Source organism: Tympanuchus pallidicinctus, unplaced genomic scaffold, assembly GCF_026119805.1.
Source record: "Tympanuchus pallidicinctus isolate F22 unplaced genomic scaffold, pur_lepc_1.0 scaffold7, whole genome shotgun sequence".
NCBI lineage: Eukaryota > Metazoa > Chordata > Aves > Galliformes > Phasianidae > Tympanuchus > Tympanuchus pallidicinctus.
The window spans coordinates 28,797,474-28,818,910 of NW_026294791.1; the positions used below are offsets into that span (position 1 = coordinate 28,797,474).

General features: G+C 42.1%; 1 protein-coding gene across 1 annotated transcript in view; it reads right to left on the bottom strand.

Moving 5' to 3' along the window:
- Nucleotides 1-3,600: 3,600 nt before the first annotated feature.
- Nucleotides 3,601-21,437, bottom strand: part of HMCN1 (hemicentin 1) — a 179,625-nt gene continuing 161,788 nt past the window's right edge. The window contains exons 93-107 of the mRNA XM_052666768.1: nt 18,059-18,229; nt 17,517-17,666; nt 17,043-17,180; nt 16,598-16,719; nt 14,964-15,201; nt 13,414-13,476; nt 12,020-12,139; nt 11,652-11,786; nt 11,226-11,339; nt 10,778-10,903; nt 10,097-10,225; nt 6,563-6,664; nt 6,320-6,439; nt 5,498-5,624; nt 3,601-4,990 (exon numbers count right to left, since the gene is read on the bottom strand). Of these exons, the coding sequence (XP_052522728.1) occupies nt 4,624-4,990; nt 5,498-5,624; nt 6,320-6,439; nt 6,563-6,664; nt 10,097-10,225; nt 10,778-10,903; nt 11,226-11,339; nt 11,652-11,786; nt 12,020-12,139; nt 13,414-13,476; nt 14,964-15,201; nt 16,598-16,719; nt 17,043-17,180; nt 17,517-17,666; nt 18,059-18,229 (2,222 nt within the window). The 3' untranslated portion in view covers nt 3,601-4,623. The remainder of the gene's footprint in view (nt 4,991-5,497; nt 5,625-6,319; nt 6,440-6,562; nt 6,665-10,096; nt 10,226-10,777; nt 10,904-11,225; nt 11,340-11,651; nt 11,787-12,019; nt 12,140-13,413; nt 13,477-14,963; nt 15,202-16,597; nt 16,720-17,042; nt 17,181-17,516; nt 17,667-18,058; nt 18,230-21,437) is intronic.

Sequence of the window (21,437 nt, forward strand, 5' to 3'; positions counted from 1 at the left end):
TATCACATTCTTCTTTAAAACATTATTCACATCTGACTTTTAGTGCCTGCCAAAGGCAGCCTGCTACCAGTTCACTGCAGCCAGAGAGCTGGGCCTTGCTGTCACCACAGGCCAGAAGCTGCCTGCAGAGCCAACTTCTCTGCACACTTCCCAGGCATTCCCCACACAGGGCTGCCTTCAGCACAGCCCGCTCAGCCCCTTTGGCTTCCAGGGGCTCCAGCATGTCGCATCCATGGTGCAATGCCATTGGCAGCACACACGCTTTTACAAGTTGTTCTTCAGAGAGACTCAGTGTCCTCTCTGAACGTCTTCTCTAGATTGTAGGCTAGTCAGTAACATCAGCTGCATCGCATTGAATTTCGAGCCACTTTGCAGGTTTTCTTGATAGCTTGGCAGCCTACAGTGGTGCAGGTGCTGTGGGTGTTCTGAAGCAGTGCCTACTTCACTGTTCTGGGCAGCACAAGGTGCCCCTGCTCCCGCAGCCATGCAGAGCTGTGGCTGTCACTGTGACCCTGAGCAGAGGAGTACCAGCACTTAAGGCAATGGCTGTGTGTGGACACTGGGTTTCCTTCGCCTGTGCTCAGCTTACTCTCATCAGTATGTTCCGTGTGCCTGCATCCTTCTGCCCCCAGGGGCTGCTGTAGGAACTCTTCTGCTCATAGATGCTTGTCATAGCTGCAGTCTCCAGTCACTGAGCTGTGACCTGCAGCCCCCATGTTTCTCCAGAGATCTGGCAGGGATGGAGATCACTCACTGCTCTTCTAGGTCTGCTCTGAACAATAAATGGCTCTGAACTTGCTTCTGTTCCTAATGCCTTTTTCATGTGACTGTTCAGAACTTCCCAGGTGAACCTGTGTTTATGTACGAGGTGAAAGGACATTTCTCCTTCTCTGCCTGCCTCTATCTGTGAGTGGGCATTCTTTATTTTCCTTTCCAGTGCTCAGTTCAGCAAGCAGGTGAAGCACCAGCTGCCTGGTGCTGAAGATATTGGACTCAGTGATCTGAAAAACTTCTTGAGCCATGTTCGCTGCACCTAGGGATGCAGAAGTCAGTACAGAGACCTTCCTGTGGGCTGGGGATTGCAGCTGCTGCAGTGGGAAGTCATGGAGTGCATACTGGAGGTGCGAAGCAGGGCAGCCTCACATAACGCTGTGATCTGCTTCTGCTCTAGGGCATTTCCTTCTTCATCTTGCACCCAGAGCCAGGGCCCCACATCTGCTTTAACCTTTCTGCTTCAGAAATTGCCTGGAAGAGAAGGGCAGATGAGGCCCCTACTGAAGGCATCTCCTCACCTTACTTTGTGTGGCTGTGCAGGAGATCAACTCGCTGAGTGCAGCAAGAGGGCTGACTCTGTGTGGGCGAGCTGCTGGGTGTTCAGGCCTCACAGTGTTAGCGAACACAAATGCAGTGTGCCACACACCCACACTGGCACTGCCAGAACTAAATGCTACCGGAGGCACGGGTGCCAGAGCCCCTCTGTGACCTTAGAGCGGCCTGGCTGTAAGTGCTGCACTGCACGAGAGTGATGCTGGGTATTTTGCTCACTGGCCATCTGCTCAGTTTAGCACTGGCGCCTGAACTGTACTTGGCGTGTGGATGCTGGCTTTCCAGGCATAGCTACTCTCATGTGTATTGAGTACTGTTCCCTCCTGCTAACTTATTTTCCTGTAACCTATGGTGCTATGGATTCTGCAATGATTCATTGCTGTAAGCACTTTCATGCTCAGCCAGTGCAGGAAAGCAGCTGGTGCTGATTTTCCTATCTCCTGGACACCACCGTGTGATGCATGGTGGGCTGTGCAGCCCATTCTCCCTCTGGCACCTGGCCCAGGCTTCATCCCCTGGCTCTACTTTGTGCCTTATTCTGCTGCCAGGACTGACATTTGGAAGGAATTGCACAATTTTTCTTGCAAAGTGCTGCACCTCCACATGTAATTTCCTGCAGGTTTGTCTTAGTATCAGCTGGGATGGAATTGTTTTCTTCAAATGCCTGGTTGATGCTGTGTTTTTGGCTCTAGGAGAAAACCAATCCTGGTAACACACCAAAGTTTACAGCTGTTGCTGAGCAGTGCTGCACAGAGCCAAGGCCATTTGCAGCAAAGAGCCCAAGGAGCTGGGAGGGAACAGGGTGAGGACAGCCGACTTCCACTGGCCAAAGGGATATTCCATGCCATATGACATCGTGTGGAAGGGATTTTGAAGGGAGTGCGAGTTCATTTATCTTCTGTTGCTCAAAGGCTAGCTGGGCATCAGATGGGGGGTGGTGAGCAATTGCTTATGCATCACTTGTTACATATATTCATATCTATTTATTGTCATAACTATTTTCCTTTTCTCTGTCTTAGTTGATAGTTTCATCTCAACTCTCAAGTTCTACTGTTCTTTCTTCTGATTCTCTCCCCCATCCCACTGGAAAGGGGCAGTGAGCAAATAGCTGCATGGTGCTCAGCCACCTGCCAGCTTAAATCACAGCAGTCATGTCTTGATGCACAGTGTGGGACTAAATGGGTTGTTCAGCAGATCTGACCAGACTGTTAACTAACACAGGATATTGTGCTAGTTTGATACTTGCTGGTCACATTGTCAGTTTCTTTCCCTATTTGTGGAACTCTCTGAGATTTTTCTCATAGGTCCCTATTGTGTAGCACCTTGTTTGGAATTTATTTTCCCTGCTGCGGCTTTTGTCATCTCCGGGGATTGGATTAAGGTTTTATTTTGCTCTGCTGTGTGGCCTTGTATTATAATCACGATAAAACCAGCAGCTGAGAAACTGCTGTTGTATGTGTATTCAGCTTTGCAGTCATCTTTGGGCTATGGAAGCCATATTTTTGGCAAAAATAATAATGGCACTCTTTGCTTTCTCTCCTTGGGGAGAGAAATAAAGGAATGAAGGAAATAAAGCTATGAAGGAAATAAAAGAGGACACTTTCAGCTATTCCTCAGCCTCCCTCTCACTTTTTTTCTTTATAAATTGTATTTATTTTTCAATTCAAGCTTCCAAAGAATACACTGGCCTTATCTGAAATCTGTCACTTGTATGAATAATTTGTACAGATAAAAAAATGATGTTAACTCATCCTTGGTTTCCAGATTGCCTCACTTGTTGCAATGGAAACTGAACAAAAAGTAGTTAGGGGAAAACTGGTAGGGCTTTCAGTCGGGGTTGTTAGTTGTAGGAATGCATAAACTCAGAATTCCACTGAGGAGCAGCACTTTGTCACTGAAAATGTAGTTGTGTGCAGGTGATAACCCTGAGTGCCGGGTAGAAGGAAGATGGCTGAAGCCTGGTGGTAATTAATGAAATGAGTTGTTCTTGGGCTAAATTGCAGCCAAATCATAAAACACATGAAATTGAGTCTATACTTCAACCTCCCATGGAATTTGCAAAAGGAGAACTTGTGTTGACGTTTTTTTCTGACATTGTTTGAAAAACTGCAAAAGATTCAGTTAAAATTGTGATTCCCAGTGGGTTCCAATCTCAGTGCTCTTCACTGATTTTTGTAAGCAGCTCCCAGTGCGCTGCTTTCTCCACTGGCAATAAAGGTAAGTGCCTCACACATAGGAAATAATTTATTTTCAAAGGTAAAACAGGCAGCAACCTCAAAGGCAATAGGAACCTTTATTTTGATTATTTCCAACATACTGGCAATGTACTTCTTATGAAAACTTAACTGTAAAACACTCTTGAGATACTGCATAGAAAATAAACATAGAAAAAACATATATACACTTCCATAAAAATAGAATACATCTTGGCAAAATTACCTGTGTACAGTGTATTGACATTATTGAAGCAAACTTACTATGTATTTTGGAAGAAAGCTTTGCAAAAACAAACAAACAAAAAAATTTAACTGATTTGGAAGTACTGAAATGGACATTTTGAGCTAAACAAATGGCTATACCAGAATGTCAGGTAAAAAAAAAAAAAAAAAAAAAAGAAAGAAAAAGAAAAGTTATAGAATACCTGCTTATAAAATAGAAGAAACCATGTCGTTTGTTTTTTCTTCCAAGCCACACTGACATCCCTAAAATTGCACAGAGAACAATTTACCTGTTCCAAATTCTATGGTAGATTCTTCAGCTGAAAAGAAACTACTATCGTGTTTCAGCACTGGCACCATGATAGTGGTATTTGTTTTTCTTCTGAGCACGTGACATATGTACAGTCCTAATTCTATCAGGTATTTGATACAAAAAAATCTAATACATCTAAAACAGTAACACATTTAGCAACTTTTAAGATACACAGAACACTCGAAACTAGTATTTCTTCTAGTTAGCATTTCTTCAGTTGCTTTTAACTGAGGCTGAAAATTGCTTTTGACTATACTTTCATCAGCTCATACTTTACTTTGTTCGGCTGTGGAAAATGACTGCTCTGGTGTAATAAATACAGGAAGTAGTAGCAGATCCTCAAAGCCACAGATTTTCCTCTAGAATTGGAATAATAGAACTGTATGAGTAGCCCCAGGGAAGGAAAAAAAAAAAACATAGCACCATTTTCAAGATACATGGTTCACAACCATAGGCAGACAGTAGGATCTGTCTGAAGTGGTAAAACCCATCAACATGTATGAATGTGGTTAAAATACTGCGATTACTCTGAAGTAGCTTGTGTGTTTAATAAGGATAGGCTGACACTGCTATATAAACAATGAAAGTTGTCTGATACTCGATGTTTCCATCAACACCATAGGATAGGGCTCTGATTCTCACACGGTAAGTCTTCGGCTCTTGCAGTGGTCTGGTAGTAAACACAACTCCTTTCAAGTTCTCATCTCGCAGGGCAAATGGGATTGTTGGCTCCTCATCTGCCATTAAGAAAGTTGTCCTTGGATGCATGACTTGATCTTGTGTAAAGGCAACCAGCCGGATTAAGTCCTGACCAGAAGCTATGCCAAAAGGGAGGGAGACAAATTTGTATTCCAAGGCATAGGTACTCAGGGCACACTCCAAATCATTGGCTGGGCAGTTTTTGAGACAGAACCTGGGAAAAAACAGAGCACGTCAAGTTGTGTTTCCATACTTGCTGAAGTTGTTCCCTATTTATCATGCTGCAGTACGCAAATTTGGGCTTCTCAAAAGAGCTAATCCAGTGCAGTCTTTATTGATCCTTTACAGAAGTAAACTGGAGAACAGATGTAAAATTAGTCCCCACAGCTTAGAAAGGAATTATGCTGAATCAACAGAAAGGATCAAAGCCTGCTGGGGCTCATTCAAAAGAAGCCATTCTGGAGCTATTTCCATTTGAATTAATAAAAAGATTCCACCCAGACCCACCAGACCCGCCTGTTTTGTTTCGTTAGGAAGCACAAAATATGACTGCTCTCTGTAAACCAATTATAATCATCCATTTTAATGCTTTACTTTTTTTGCAAGAATAAGTGTAACTGATATCACTTAGACTTAGATAAAGTTCCTTGTTATGATGCTAAGCATGTGAGCTTGGGGTGTGCGGGAAAACAAGACCAAAAGGGCTGAAAAATCAGCATACCCAGAAAGAGGCTCCTGCTGGTAGTTTGGTGGGCAAGGTGTCTCTATGCACTGGTAGCTCCCTCTCGTGTTGAAGCACATCTGGCTTGCTCCACAGTCAGTGTCCTGTTCGAGGCACTCATCAATGTCTGGGGGAAAGAAAACAGGTACATGATCAGTAGCTGGCTCTGGGTGGAATTTAAGAAAGATAAGAAGTGGCTGGATCAGCAAAATGAGTAGATGGCAGAGGGAGTGCGGGTACCTCTACACACAGATGAGAACAGAACCCTTCAGAGCCCTGCCTGACTCCTGGAGGCAATGAAGCTACTAGTTGCAATGACTTGCATTTATTGGCTTGGGTAATTCATTTCTGTGTAGGACAGTGTATTGTGCTAGCTGCCCTATAACCACTACACAACATCAAATACAGTTGTCTTTCCAACAGAGGAAAATTAGTAGATGTTTTTGGTACATCAAAAGTCTAACTTTATCTATCTATCTATCTATCTATCTATCTATCTATCTATCTATCTATCTATCTATCTATTTGTTTGTTTATTTATTTATTTACCAGAACAGATAGAGTTGGTTTTGACTACAGAGCTGTTGTGTGCTTATATGGAGTTAAAGGTGCTTGTGAGGAAACATCAGAGAATAATAAGTTGCAGTTGTCTAATTTGTTGATGTTTTATTAAGTGTTGAAGTGTAAGATATAAAAACATGACATATTGAACACTGTAACTTAGAAAAGAAGTTCAGCAAGTGCTTAATACAAACACCAAACATGATTTCTAACTCGTTTGCTTACAAATACATTTGTGCACTCTCAAAGAGATTTCTGTACCTTGGCAAGTTTTGCCGTTGGGCATAAGATGATAACCAGAAGGACAAGCACACTGGTAACTTCCCAGGGTGTTCCTGCACTCGTGCTGGCAAGTATCTCTGGCATCACATTCATCAATGTCTGTCAGAAAGAAACACGAAAACATAAACGGGATTGCTGATGTTCTATCTCTGTACAAAAGCATGTGAGAAGAGGCGGTGCAACTCATGGGAATCTTTTTTTTTTGCTTTTGGTAATGATCACCTAATAAATGTTGTCCAGGTGGACAGATACACTTGAAGCTGCCGGGGGTGTTGGTGCACCAAAATGCACAGGGCTTAGGCACTTGTTCACATTCATTAATGTCTGCTCACGTGCCATGATCCAGAGCAACAAACCATGTGGGAAGGAAAAAAACAAGATAAAACAACACATGACAATATGTGTGTGTATATACATACATACATATATATATATATATATATACATATACATATATACATATATACATATACATATATATATATATACATACATAATATCTCAGTCTGTGGAGCAAAAGTGAGATCCTGAAGGCAGTAAAATACAAAAGAACACAAATGCCAAGTAGGCAAGTTTTCTATCTTGTCCATGAACACAACTTCATTCTTCCTATACTGCTATCTGTGACATAAAACAGGTCACACAGGACATAAAAATCCAATGAGGGCCTTGCCTTATGTGCTCTGAAGGTAACATGTGACTGCAGGGAAAGGAGCCAGATCAGTTCCCTTGCTACTGCAGCAGCAGAGCTGTGTGACATCCTGACTGCTGCTGACTGCAGAGAGAAATACCCATTGGGTACCAGAGATGTACTCTAAGAAGCAAGTGACCCCTTGGTCCCAAGCTGCTCAGTGTTTAAATATTAAGGGTTTGCAACTACTACAGAACTACTTTTGTTCTTAGGCTGAGTGGGAGAAGCTCCTTATTCAAAGGAGGACACTTAACACAAGGCCGTCCTGAGAAGCACAAACTCCCAGGTCATTCAGACTGGGATTGAGAAGCTCCAGATGCACTGCTGGGGTTGTGGTCCTGCTCGGGAAAAGCACGGCCTGGAGGGCACACTGCAGGGCTGCCTAGGGAGCAGCTGGCTGCATGCTAACTGCCACGCTGCTGCTGCTCCTTCCAGCTGTGAGTCTGGAGAATTAGAATGTATTAAGGTACTTACAAATTTCATACCATTCAAAAAACAGAGTTATTTCTCTTTCTCTTGGGAATCATTTATCCCTGTTCAGTTCAGTTTCATGCTGTAACCCAAAATAAGGTGACCACCCTGAGCAGTAAATCTCCAAAACCAAAGCAGGAACATGCAACTCCACAGTGATCAGAAATAATCCGATATGAGGATACATGTCTATTAATTAGCATGTATTTTTTTTAACTAGAATTTAAAGCTTATTTTAACAGTCACTCAGTAACAGTTCAACTATCTCATATTACTGGAAATTGCCTACGTCTAAATTATTGCTGCAGAAACATCATTAAACTAGCATTATCATTTCATATGCTCTCTGAGCATATTTTGAGCACTGCTTGTAAACCACGTGCTAACAGTATTTTAAAAGTAATGCTGTTTAGAAACATAGGAGAATATTAGAATGCATTTTTATTAAGTGTTTATATATTTAATTTTTTTTTAATATTAACAACTAATAACTTTGAGAATCAGAAATTCGGCGTAACCACTGCAGAGCATTGCAGTATTACCCAACGTCATTAACTCATAACTGGAACATTATATATCTGTTACATTGTCAGTGGTATAATAGTCAAGTAAAGAAAAAAGCTTCATTTTTAATAAGACAACAACTAATAGGTAAAAAAAACCCAACTAGAGCAATTTATTTTGTAGGAGCAACCTATGCAATATCAACAAAACTGAATGCAGCCAGCCATCTGAATTCACTGCACCACCATCCTTGTGAAAAGAGATCGCTTACGGACTGGTAAGCCAAAGCTTCCTGGGACAGGATCCCTCTGATCGTGCATCATAAATACCAGATATTTACAAGAACAAGTGAAATATGGTTTTGAAACTAACAGCTAAATTCTCTAGCTTTCTTTATGAGTATTATTTGATTTTCAATTCTGGATAGTCCTGCATGTCCTGTATGCATAACAGCTTTTGATGATGTCCTTCCATCTACAATACAGGTACAATACAGTTCACAGAACTGTTACAGTGTGGATAATTGGGCGCATTCTGCATCTCTGTGTGTGTTTTCCCCATTCAACTGTGATCAGTTGCACAAATGACTCTATGTACAGCAGAAATGGAACAGGAAGGAGTCACGTGCAAATCACCTGTTTCAATCTGGGACTTTCCAGCTCCTCTGTGTGTTCTGTGTGCTGGAAGCATTACAATAAAACCTGCTTTTCATTAACACGTGAACTAATATTTTCACATACATATTTCAAACATACTTTAAACAGATAAAGAAATAAATCAAAGGAGCATAAACATATTTAATTTAATTTAAGAGAGAGCTTTCAGTGGTTGCTGCTTAGAAGAAGGCTTTAGGACAGCTGTTGGAGTTTTGTGAAAACCTGTAACCTAAACCTTATGCAACTTATTACTGTAAGAAATTTAAATACTTTTAATATACATTAAAGAGTTTGGGATTGATTTTTATTTTAGTAGAGACAACTGTCTGGTCTGCAGCCAAACAGTTTCCGTCTGCAATTTAATCTTTAAAAAAAGCCTGGCTTTTGGTGGTCCAAAATCTTAGGCACTTAAAAAGAAAAAAAAATCCCAGCTTCCAGACCAGCTGTTTATCACTTATGAAAACTAATCCCAAAGAAGTCATTACAAAGGAACGTTTCTCTGATATGATATGGGAGACCAACGGAACTGACTCCACCAAGCATCACATATCTCATTTATAAATCATTACAGTCAGACAGGATCAGCTATTGAATTTTAAATATTCTGAAACATATATTATAAATTGAAATGCTCTTAAGAGTTGTGCTAGGGTTTGTGAAATGCCAGAGGAAGTGTTTTGCGCACTTGCACTGACATCACAGGTCAGACTCTCCTGCTGTTCACATTAGATTTATGGCAGTATCTGTGAAACTGTGTTTGTGTGGGTGCACATTTTAATGCCAGGGTTCTACACAGATAGTGTAGGGGAGTAGTGACATGGTCAGCATTCCTGTGCCTGTGGGGATCCCTCCTTCTCTTGGGAGATCCACCCAAGTCAGACAGGGAGTGTGATGAGAGATAAATGAGTATCAGCCTCCTCTGCTCTGTCCATACGGGAAAATCTAATTCCTGGAGTCAGACAGGGTATTGTGATGGCTATTTGCAGAGGGAAGCTCTGGGTATGTCATGCGTCTTGCAACAGACTTCCTCTGAGTGTTCTCCACATCGTCCCCTGCTCAACTGGCTCCAGGTGTGAATCAATGCAGTCAGTGTACAGCCAACCACATTTCTCTGATCAACTAACAAACCTGCTCTGATTTTTATAAATTAAGCCTACTATAGAGCACTGGCTTGCCAGATCCATCCATCTGTCAGTGCCTTTGAGACCCACAGCCCTTGTACACTTTGTTTTGAAAGCACGGATATGTGGCAATCTCAGTTTGGAATCACCTAGTTTTGACTATTTAATGGGGACACTTCATTTTAGATAGCAAGTTCAAAGTCCAAAGCACAATTATCTTTGTAGCAGTCTTCAAGTGGCATAGTACTGTTGGATGCTACAGCCAAAAGTATCAGCAACAAACAGGTGACGACAACATGGCTGAGCAGCTTACCCATGCAAGGCCTTCCAGCTCCCTGTGACCGATACCCTCTTGGACATACACAGCGGTAACTCCCTCGCATGTTCTCACAGATCTGGTTGTAGTGGCACTGATGGATTCCGTCACGGCACTCATTGATGTCTGCAAGCAACAGTGCAGCAGATATTTTCTTGACAGTTCCTACAGCTTTAAATTCCTTAATGTGTAATGAATGCAGCTAAACCACAGGCAGTTTGGCTCTCTAGATAGATCTGGCCTCTGAACAGCCTTTTCTCACTTGGTACCATGATCAGCAATTACTCTGTAACAGCACGCTACAGATCTGTGAAACAATCTGCATTCCACAATTGAAAGCAGATTTTGAGCAAATGTGCAAATTTTTCAACTGTATAGTGTTTACTTTTTCCATTAATTTTCAAAACTTTTAATTTAGTTTTCCAATTCTTGTAGCTGTTCTGTCCAAATAAATATAATCTAGAAAGTTTGGAAGTGGTAAGGATATGTCTATTTCTCTAGTCATCAGTTAATATAAAGAAAATTTAAATGCCTATGTCCCCACAAATCAAAAGGTCAGTGCCTTAACATGTGCAAATTCTAGTAATTGGCAATGGACTACAAAGACTTCTTTCAGAAACCATCCGTTGTTGTCCCTGTGCTTACCAACACCATACAGTACACTAGGTTTCTACTCACCGATACAAGTTCCGTTTTCTGCTTTGGTCATTCCATTTGGACACAGCTCAATGCACTTATAGCCACCACGGGTGTTTTTGCAAAGCTGATGAGGCCTGCATACATTCTGCCTGCATTCATTTATATCTTATTTAAAAAATAAAAGTGAAGAAAGCAGGAATGGAAATAAACTCCTTATGCTCAATTCCTAAAGAACAGCATAATCTAGTTGTGATCATACTACAGCCATGCATTTGGAAGCATTTCATGCACATTTATCAGTCAGCTCAGTTCCCTCTTCCTCTAGATTTCAGTGCTGCTTTACTAATTCAAGAATACATACTAAAAATGTCATTCTGAGTTTGAGTTACATTTACAAAGGGTTTGGATAAAGTTGCATATAGGAACAAGTAAGTGTTTAACTATTTCCATTGAGAAGAGGGAAAGAAATTTCAAAACTGATTCATACCTATGCATTTTCTGCCCTTTAGCTGGTATCCTGGATCACAACCACAGTGGAAACTTCCTATGGTATTGAAGCAATGCTGATGACAGGAGTTGGACTCTTGACACTCATTAATATCTGTTGGAAAGACATACTATTAATGTCATCATTGTGAGTCTCCTTATCATCATTTAGATAAACTGGGTTTTGGTTCAGCTTTCAGCTTAGTTACTATGCTACATTCAGAAGTGAATTCTTGTGTCGTGTCATCATAGAAGGTGCACATTGGACACACAAGCAAGATCTTAATTTATTCCTAAAATACGTTGCTAATACTGAAGATTTACTGAAGACGCCTCAGTGGGAGATCTGTCTTTCAAAAAGTTACTTTTAGTTACATGAAAGATTCAGTTCACTTCAGCTGACAAAAAAGTCAAGGCTCTGCCATACCCTGGCAGCTGAGCCCATCCACTGCCCTCCGGAAGCCGGTCTTGCAGCGCAGCACGCAGCGGTATGAGCCAGCGCTGTTCTCACAGTCCTGGTTGGTGTGGCAGCTGTGCCTACCCAGGGCACACTCATCAACATCTGCAGGTAAAGAAAAGCTGTAAACCTCACTGTAGCACAATGACACACAGACGGTGCAACGTTTTGAACTTGAGCGACTGGGAAATATGTGACTGCAAATCTATTCATAAGTCAAATAATCAGAACACCAATCATACAATGACCAAATGGTCCAGCCTGAAGAAAACATCTCTCCATGCTTGACATGCTGTGAGGCTTTTTGTATCCTGCCTGCCCATGGCAGCTCCCCTTACCCTGGCACATTCTTCCATCTGCAGCAATGGTGAGGCCTTTTGGACAGGAGCAGTGGTAGGATCCCATGGCGTTGTGGCAGGTGTGGGAACAGGGATTTCGCACAGCACATTCATCTTCATCTGCAGGAAGGAAACATTTGAAAAAATGTTTACAAGAACAAGACATAACACCAGTCACATTCAGAGGAGCTGTCTCTATGTCTGTGTGTCCCAGGCTAGAGCTAGCACTTAGGTAGCTTCACAAACAGCTCAGCATCATATTCTCCTCTATACTAGGCTGTCCTCAGCACCTTGCCACTACCACTCTGTTCCTGCACTGTGAGAGCAACATGGGAATGCTTTTGCAGCATGCCCACATTACAGCTTACGAACATCCTTTGCTTGCATGGCCAGAGTTCCAGTAGTCAGCAGAGCTACACTATTTAGCTGCCGGCACACACATCAGGAAACCATGCTGTCATCCCTGGGCACTTTGAGAAAGTGAGCAAGGTCTGAACCTGGGAATAAGAGTATGAAAGTGCTATGATAGAATTTCCACTTATAATCACAACAACCAACCCCTTGAAGCCTCCATTATTACATCTCACTACTATACATTAGAGGGACTAGAATTCACACACAGTAGAGCCTTCATATCTAATTTAAGATTTTGCTTCTTGCTTTTATCACATGGCACACAATAGGCTTCTCGGGATCCTGCTTGCAGTCGATCTGCAGGATGGGTCACTGCTGTGGTAATGAAGGTTTGACACAGTTTCTTTCATACAATCTCTTTGCAACAGAACAGATGGAACTCAGTGCTCGATTTAGACTTCTTTAACAGACTTGCCAAGATTGTTACATTTTCTGTATTACAAGTTTTGAACACATACTTTTTTACTGAAAATATTGAAATTCCAAAATAGTTTAGCAGCTGTATTTTCAGCTTTCCTGATTTTAAAATTTCCATCAGGAAATTTTCCTTATTAATTCCATTAATTTTTAAACTTTTGAGGGGCAATGAATTAAGTCCGCAAAACCGTATCAAATACTGCTCCCTGAAGCAAACATGACCAGTCACCAGTCACCAACAGGAGATGGCTAAAAAGCTCATAACTTTCTTTTCACATTTGCTACCCAAGCAACAGCTGGTTTTCAGTGGGCTGCTCTCTAGGCTGTCAGCACTCATCCCTCTCCTCACAGAGTGCTCCATTGCACAGCTGCTCAGCAGTCCCACTTTGCATCACAATGCCGATGGAAGGCTGCCTGGGAACTGCTTCTGAGCTCTGGGCCCACACCTGTCTGTTGGTGGCAGCTTCCACTTCCTGGAATGTGCACTGAACGCACAGGAGCTCTAAATAAAAGGAAAGAAGATGCTGCTGCCTGATTACATATTAAACTTGTCACATCATTACCTGTACAGTGAGGCCCAGATGAGTCCAACTCAAATCCAGCAGGACACTGGTTGCTATGATCTCCTATATGGTAAAAGAAGCACATGTTACTTGTGGATGAAAATAAAGCTGTATTATGAAGAAAATCCTTTAATATTAGGAATTGCAGCCCAGCTGTTACGAATAAAGGATCCTCAGACCTTCAGGATAGCTTGTTCTTCTTGGACATTAAAATTCACTGTGAAGGAACACAAGTACATACTCTTATCAACAGGAAAAATCTTACCAATGGAAAATTCTCATAGAGCCTGCTGGAAATCCACACGTGTTTTACTCTACACTTGTACCTTGAAAAAATGATCCAATAAAGATGACATTCTTTAAAATGCAGCATATTAATTGTTGGAGAAAATAAATACAATGTCAGTTTCTAAAAGCATGACCAGATTTAGACATAGACATAACTTGCTTTGGAGACCTCCTTTTATCAGGCCTATTTGTTTTTAATGGAAAAGAAAATCTCATTTGACTTTCAAACTCCTCAGTGAATTCATAGCCAGGCAACAGGGAAAAAACCTTATTTTACTGTGTTTGAAAGACTGAAACAGGCAGTCCCACTGCCTTGTTTACTTTCAAACAAGGCAGTTATTTCATTTGAAAAATACTGGGCTGAAATAAAAAACATGCTTAAGTACTGTACAAGAAGAACATGGGTCACTCTACTGACTAATGACTTCTCTAAGGAAGACTCACCCACATGAATATGCTCTGTTCCTTCAAATCTTGTAGGTAAAAGGCCAGCGGAAGCCAGCAGCTAATGGTGGGCAGCAACAAGGCTTAGTGCCTCAAGCCAAGGAGCCACGAGTTCACTACCTCTCAGGCAGCAGCAGGGTTAGTAAATTATGTAAGCAGTGTCCACCCAGCACTGCATAACCGCACACCAGGCACAGTATCTCATCCACCTTTAAGAACTTTCACAGAGTATCAAGAAAATTTTCAAGCTGAGCTCAGCATCGTGTTTTCTGTATGTTTTAAATACTTCTCTAGAAGAACAATCTTCAGACTTGCAAAACTCCACACTAAAGGGGTTAAAATATCCCATGTTCTTCTGCCTCTGTAGCCTTGTTACCAAATTACATCCGTGTGGGCTTTGGAGCAAGAAGAAAATCCTCTGGAACAACTATGCAAAGTAAAACCCTATCAACACCATCCTCTACTCAAAAGGGAAATGAGAGGGACATTCTGGGGAAGGAAAGGTACACACATGGAAACAGAGAATATTGGAGGCTGCCTGTTTGAAGCTACTGCTCATGCCAGGAGTTAACATCAGCAATGGCAAACTGAGATCATCCATGGGAACTGCAGAGGAACAGAAAGTGCAAAATGCAGGAGCTTTTACATGTTAATCTATAGGCTTATTAATGAGACATACAGGTCCCAGAATCTACAGTAAAGTTAACTGAGTGAGCAGTTCCTCTTTCAAAGCCATAACCAGCTTTGAGAATAAAGGCACGGAATGCTAGTAAATCAGTATGTTATTGCTGTTTTTTTGTAACAGACTTGAACAATACCTTTTGAAATGGAAGCGTGGATTTTAAAAGCCAAAGTTTCTTCCAGTGGATTGTACTCTGTTGTGATAGAGGAAGCCTGGAGCGTTTCCACCAAAAAAGGCATTTTTCCTTTAGTATGATCATAGGTAATAGTGTGGTTCCATGTGTAGGGAACACTAACTCCATCCACAGCAAAGAGGCGAGTGGAATGGGCATACAGCTGCCCGGGGCCGATCTGAATGTAGTCTTCTGTGTAATCCTGAAACAGCCAATATCAGCCACTGAGTGCAGCTAACAACATTGTGCTCTTCATATTTTGAAGGAGTATATGATACATTCCGAAAATTGTTTTTCTCTTAACAGCTGAAAAAATGTATTGCACAGAACATGTCTTTTTTTTTTTTTTTAACCCTTAATTTGCCTGCTGAATCTTACCAGCACCTGTTATTTTTCCTTTGATAAGAGACAGGCTGATGACCCTGATGATGGAAGTTACAGTAGAGAACATACTACAAAAAACTAAATAGATCAGTCAAAGAATCTTTTGAAGTCTAAATATTTTTGTATTCTAAATCAGATTATGAAAACATGCTAAATAAACAGCTCCTTACAGCAATGTATGAAAATATGGAAAACTTGATATATATTTTTTGCACTGTGGGATATGTTACCTACCAACAAAGTACCAATTATATAAAAACAACTTTAAAGAATAATCTTTCTTTCCCAGTAAAATCAGTTATCAAGCCCTTGATTCTAATTCAAAATTTTCATAGCATGCATAATAGCAAGCAAAATGTTCTTTATGCCTTATACTGAATGAACAAGGTAGAAAACCAATCCCTTTGTATTAGGAGTACAGGTCAGTGACAGAAGCTTTCTTACTATTAGAAATACCTTACTATTAGAATACCTTTTAGAAATGAGAGGTAGAACAACTCAGGAGTGAGACTGTCATGCAAACCATCCTCTCCCATCATTCCTGAGGAAGTTTGAGGATGTTCCTTTTTTAAAGCCAATTTTGAATATTCTGCCTCTTTCAGAGGAATTGTGTGAGAGTATTGTTTTGCATAAAATAGATCAGCACAAGATAAAGTTTTGATGCTATGGCAGAGAGGAGAGCATGTTGTTACCAACCAGCACCACAACAGCACGCAAGATAAGGGTACACAAAATGCCCTATGATGTAATTTTATCAGCCACAGAAGCATTCTGACAGACTATGTACAACTGCAACTGCAAACAAATAACACTCTGAAGCTTTTGCAGGGTGCCATGGCATAAAAGAGCTGATGTCATCATCCAGAAAAGCCATAAAATCAGGCAGGCATTAGACGCACACCTCTATTAAAAAACACACTCTCTTAGCTCTACTAAAAGCCTCACTCAACATGCCTAGCTGTGGTATGTGGCCCCAAAGACAGTTCCATGCCTCCCCTTCTAACACCTAAAAATCTTGAGTGACCATTCCTACTTTTGTGATGGCATCTTTTAGCTTCTGAGGGCAATGTTAGCACCTGTCAACTAAACTAGGTATTAAGTAAGTTATGCAGTAGAGCAGTTGTCAGAACTTAATGCCTACCTCTTTAATACAGATGAGAGAGGAAGTGTGCAACAATGAAAGAGAAAAGGCTGGTATCTGAGAGTGGCTTTACCTTCATGTTAACATTAGCTAGTGGCTGCAGCTGCAGAACATGGCCATTCACTACAACATCCAGCAGTAAGGCTCCGTCTGAATCCAAACCCCGGGCAATGTGAGTTATTCGCAGAACCTCTCCTGTGAATTTTAAAAGCATGCAGATTTATAAAGCATCCTAACTAGGGACTCCTGTAAGCCAAGGACTATCTGAATTGGATCGCTTGACCACTTATCTCATGCTAATATTTTTATAAAGCATACCATGCCTGTAACATAAGCATTATGTGCTCTCAATTAAAACTCTGTACTGCTGTATTTAAAACTCTGAAAGCCACAGGCATTCAGAAAATAGCAGCATAAGCATTTAGAATCAAAATTCAGCACTAGTGATGAGATTCTTTTAAAGGGATGCCGTATCTATCACGTTTGCTGGAAAGAGATAGTGCATCACAGGTAACAACCTGTTGCAAATTCCACTTGGGTTTCTCTCTTGAATATCGCACCAGTGAGCGTAAATCCATTCATTGCTTCTCCAATTTCTTTTGCAGTTGTCCAATAGACTGGGCTCAGAATAGAAACAAGCTTTCTTAGTGCTGGACCTGAAAGAAATCCAATGTAATATCTGAGGGCTTTTTCCCAAGGCTAAGTGTCCCCCCCATCAGCAAGAGCTGACTATGAAGCCAAAATAAGAATATAATCTAAAATGTGAGTAACTCATAAAATTAAAACTATGAAAAATTCAGAGGATGTACAGATATTCTTAGAATATTAATATTAATAAGTACTGAAGATTCCTTTTTCCTCTCTTGGTCTGAAAAGTTAGATCAGTTTCTCCAGTGACCCCTGATAAAATGAAGTAGTGAAAACTAGCACTGCACAGAATTCAACCTGGTTCTAGAAAAAATGAAAGTGATAAAAAGTAGTAAAAAGCCTACCAAGACTCCGAGGGATGCTTGTAATCTTTGCTTGTATTACTCTAGATTCAGAGTTCAGGCTGTCTGTTACTGTGGCATTCATGAAAGCAATTCCAAACTCAATATTGTTAATGTTTCCAATGATGCTGCCTTGGGCACGTGAAGGCCCACCTGTGCAGGAGAGGAAAGGAATGAAGGAAAAAAAAAGCACCATGGCTGATATTATGGGAGAGAGAAAAGCCAGAAACATTGCCCATGTGGGTGTTTCTGCTTATACATTAATTGCAACAGTCAAGCTTGCAACCTGCAGGTAACATTGTGGTGTTCATATATGATCTGAGATACATGCACAGTAATATAGGAACTGCCTTATATCCACATCTTTGAAAAGCAGCAATTATTTAAGAGCATACACCAGTGCTGCAAAACAGGTTGCAACAACAACAAATTTATTCAGTGGCAGTTGCAGAGGAGACGTAAGTCAAGAAAATGAGCCAGTTTAATTAGGAGTGCAGCAGTCTTTCACAGCACTCCCATTACACATAGGCAGAAAATGAACTCACCAGGACATGCTTGACTATTACACCTGGATATCTGGGAGGAGTCTCCAGGACAAGGATGGCCATGATATAGAGGGGCAGGATTCCTGCACAGGCGTGTTCGGGTCTGCTCTCCTCCGCCACAAGAAGCAGAGCACTGGCTCCATGTCTGCCATGGCCCCCAGTTTCCATTCACTAAAGAAAGAGAAAATGAGGAAAGTTCACTTAAAATATTTTAGGCTGCATCAGTAATGCTTTTGTGACAAAGAAAAGAAATAGTATTATACAAAGGGACATATAATCACCCACTTCCCAACTTCTGCCAGCTGCCCTCTGCAAGAGTTTCTGTAAAGGATTCCTTTTGCCAGCCTCTCTGTATCTGCCCCTGAGAATATCAGGCTACACAGAACTGGTGGTGAATGAAGTGAAATCCAGCTAGCAACTGGTCACAAGTGGTGTTCCCTGGGGGTCTGTACTGGGGCCTGTCCTGTTTAATATCTTTATTGGTGATCTGGATGGGGGGATTGAGTGCACCCTCAGTAAGTTTGCAGATGACACCAAGCTGGGACAAAGTGTTGATCTGCCTGAGGGTAGGAAGGCCATACAGAGTGATCTGGACAAGCTGGATAGCTGGGCTGAGGCCAATGGGATGAAGTTCAACAAGACCAAGTGCCAGGTCCTGCACATTGGCCACAATAACCCCAGGCATCACTACAGGCTTAAGGCAGAGTGGCTGCAGGACTGTGTGTAGGAAATTGATCTTAGAGTGTTGGTCAGCACTCAGCTGAACATGAGCCAGCAGTGTTTCCAGGTGGCCACAAAGGCCAATGGCAACCTGGCTGGTATCAGCAAAGCGCAGCCAGCAGAAGCAGGCAAGTGACCGTCCCTATGTAGTGAGGTCACACCTTCGAGTGCTGCATTCAGTTTTGGGCCCCTCGCTACAAGAATGACTTTGACAGTGTGGAGCATGTGCAGAGAAGGGCAATTAAGCTGGTGAGAAGTCTGGAGCACAAGTCTTACATGGAGCGGCTGAGGGAACTGGGATTATTTAGGCTGGAGAACAAGAGGGTCAGGGGAGACCTCATTGCTCTCTACAACTGCCTGAAAGGAGGTTGTGGCGAAGTGGGGGTCAGGCTCTTCTCCCATATAACTAGTAATAGGAACAGAGGAACGGCCTCAAGTTGTGCCAGGGGAGGTTCAGGTTGAATGTAAAGAAAAATCTGTTCTCCGAAAGAGCAGTCAGGTGCTGAAGTTGGCTGCTCAGGTAGGCTGTGGAGTCATTGTCCCTGGAGGTGTTTAAGAAACACTTAAATGTTGTACTAAAGGACATGGTTTTGTAGAGAAATACTGTAGGTGGATGTAACCATCCACTGGATGATCTTGGAGGTCTTTACCACCCTTGGCGATTCTATGATTTCAAGATTAAGAAGCACAGTCAAATGTATGCAGATCCATCAAAAACCAGTTCACACAGAAGAGCTGTCAATATTCAGATTCCCCTATTGTCCTTTCTGCTTGTCTCGCTAGAGGAACAACCCAACTGCTCAGAGCTTTGGGAGCACCATTCTTTAAAAAGAATTATCTGAAACTGCCTGGGTATAAAACTGATGGAAGATTAGAACAAACCAAACAAACCACAAATCTCAAAAATAAAGAAAACATGTTCTGTTAATCCAAGCGCTCACAAGAGATCAGTTAGATTTGGCCATATTACATAGGGAGGGAAGAAGCCTTCAAAGCACAGCCTCAATAACAATGGCTGACATGCTGAGAATGTGACCGTACACATCATGAACAGAACATCTGGAGATGGAGATCTGGACTTATCAGTTGGTGCTGACAGTTGCTCAGAACTGACAAGGAGAAGGTAACAATGAACAGTTTCACATAATTGTCAGCCAAATTAAATATTAACCAGGGAAATACCAGGAAACTTTTGAGTAAAGTGGAATCAGTTTGAAAAGTAGTATTGGATTTACATGGAAAGGTTTTGGTAGCAGGGGAGGCTGCCCTATATCAGAGCAGAGCCAGCTCCAGCTGTAGAGCAGGTCGTCCCCTGCAACCCATGGAAGAGCCCACGGTGCAGCAAGCGGATGTGGCCTGAAGGAGGAGCCCCAGGCCGGAGTTGCAGCCGTGGAGAGAGCTGGGCGAGCAGCGGTGGGACAGAAGGGCTGGGCGAGCTGCCGCCTGTGCGGCTGTGCTGGAGCAGCGCCCGAAGGGTGGGCCCAGTGTACAGACATGATCTGGAACAGTTTGGGAAGGACTACATCCCAAGGTACGGACCCAAGCTGGAGCAGTGCTTGAAGAGCCGCAGCCTGTGGGAAGCCCATGGGATCAGTACGGAAAGAATGGCATCCATGAGTGGGACCCCATGTGCAGCAGAGGCAGACCACAGAGGAGCAGCAGAGATGGAGAATTACAGACTGACTGTAGAACCCCATTCCCTGCTCCTCTGTGCTATCTGGAGGGAGGAGGTAGAAGGTGGATGGAGCTAAGATGTTTTTAGCTGGATTTAGTTTTCAATGCTCTAGTTTGCTATTACATAATTGGCAACCAACTATATTGATCTCTCTATGCCAAGTCTGTTTGCCCACGACAGTAATTGGTGCGTGATCTTCCTACTCTTACCTCAACCCACAGGACCCACAAGATTTTTTTTCCATCTTATTTTGTCCCTGTCTCCTTCTGAGGTGGGACAGCGTGATGGTGAGTGCTGAGCTCCTACTGGTCCTAAGTCACCAGAGAAGTAAAAATACGCATGAAGATCTGTGGCTGTGGAGAAACCCAGGTAAGATGAGGATAAACAGCCAAAGCAGACTAAGCTCGGTGCTGTCAGAAGTTGTCCCACTGGTCTCATCACCTCCCGGTGGAGTGTTATTCCCCTGCACACTGTGAGTAGCATGCAGCAAGCCAGAAGAGTGACTGCAGGATGCAGCAAGCCCCCGCACACCACAACCTGGGGGTGAAGTGTGGCCTGGTCAGGGGCTTTCTTACCGCAGTGGCAGTCAGCACGGTGTTGAAGTGGCACACCTACACACAAAGCTACTGCATTACCTCCATGATGAAGGTATGGGGGTATGCACAGAGGAGGGATTTAATGATTTATTATATTAAAAATATTAGTAATTTAATTAAAACCCTTTTCTAGGGTGAATTATGGAAGGAAGCTTAGACATTTGTGGGTGTTTAGTAAGTATCTAGCATAATGGTTTATATCCTATATTGCCAGCACTGATCCTGAATGTGTAAGGTCACTGATTCTTGTGTTAATAAATCAGTTAACTGCTTTGATCATAATTTGATTTAAACCACGTGGACTTAGCATCCTTCCCTGCTCCTGGAATAAATTATGGAAGTTTGCTGGGAGCCTCAAAAACTGTATTTACCATAAAGCAAAAGCAAG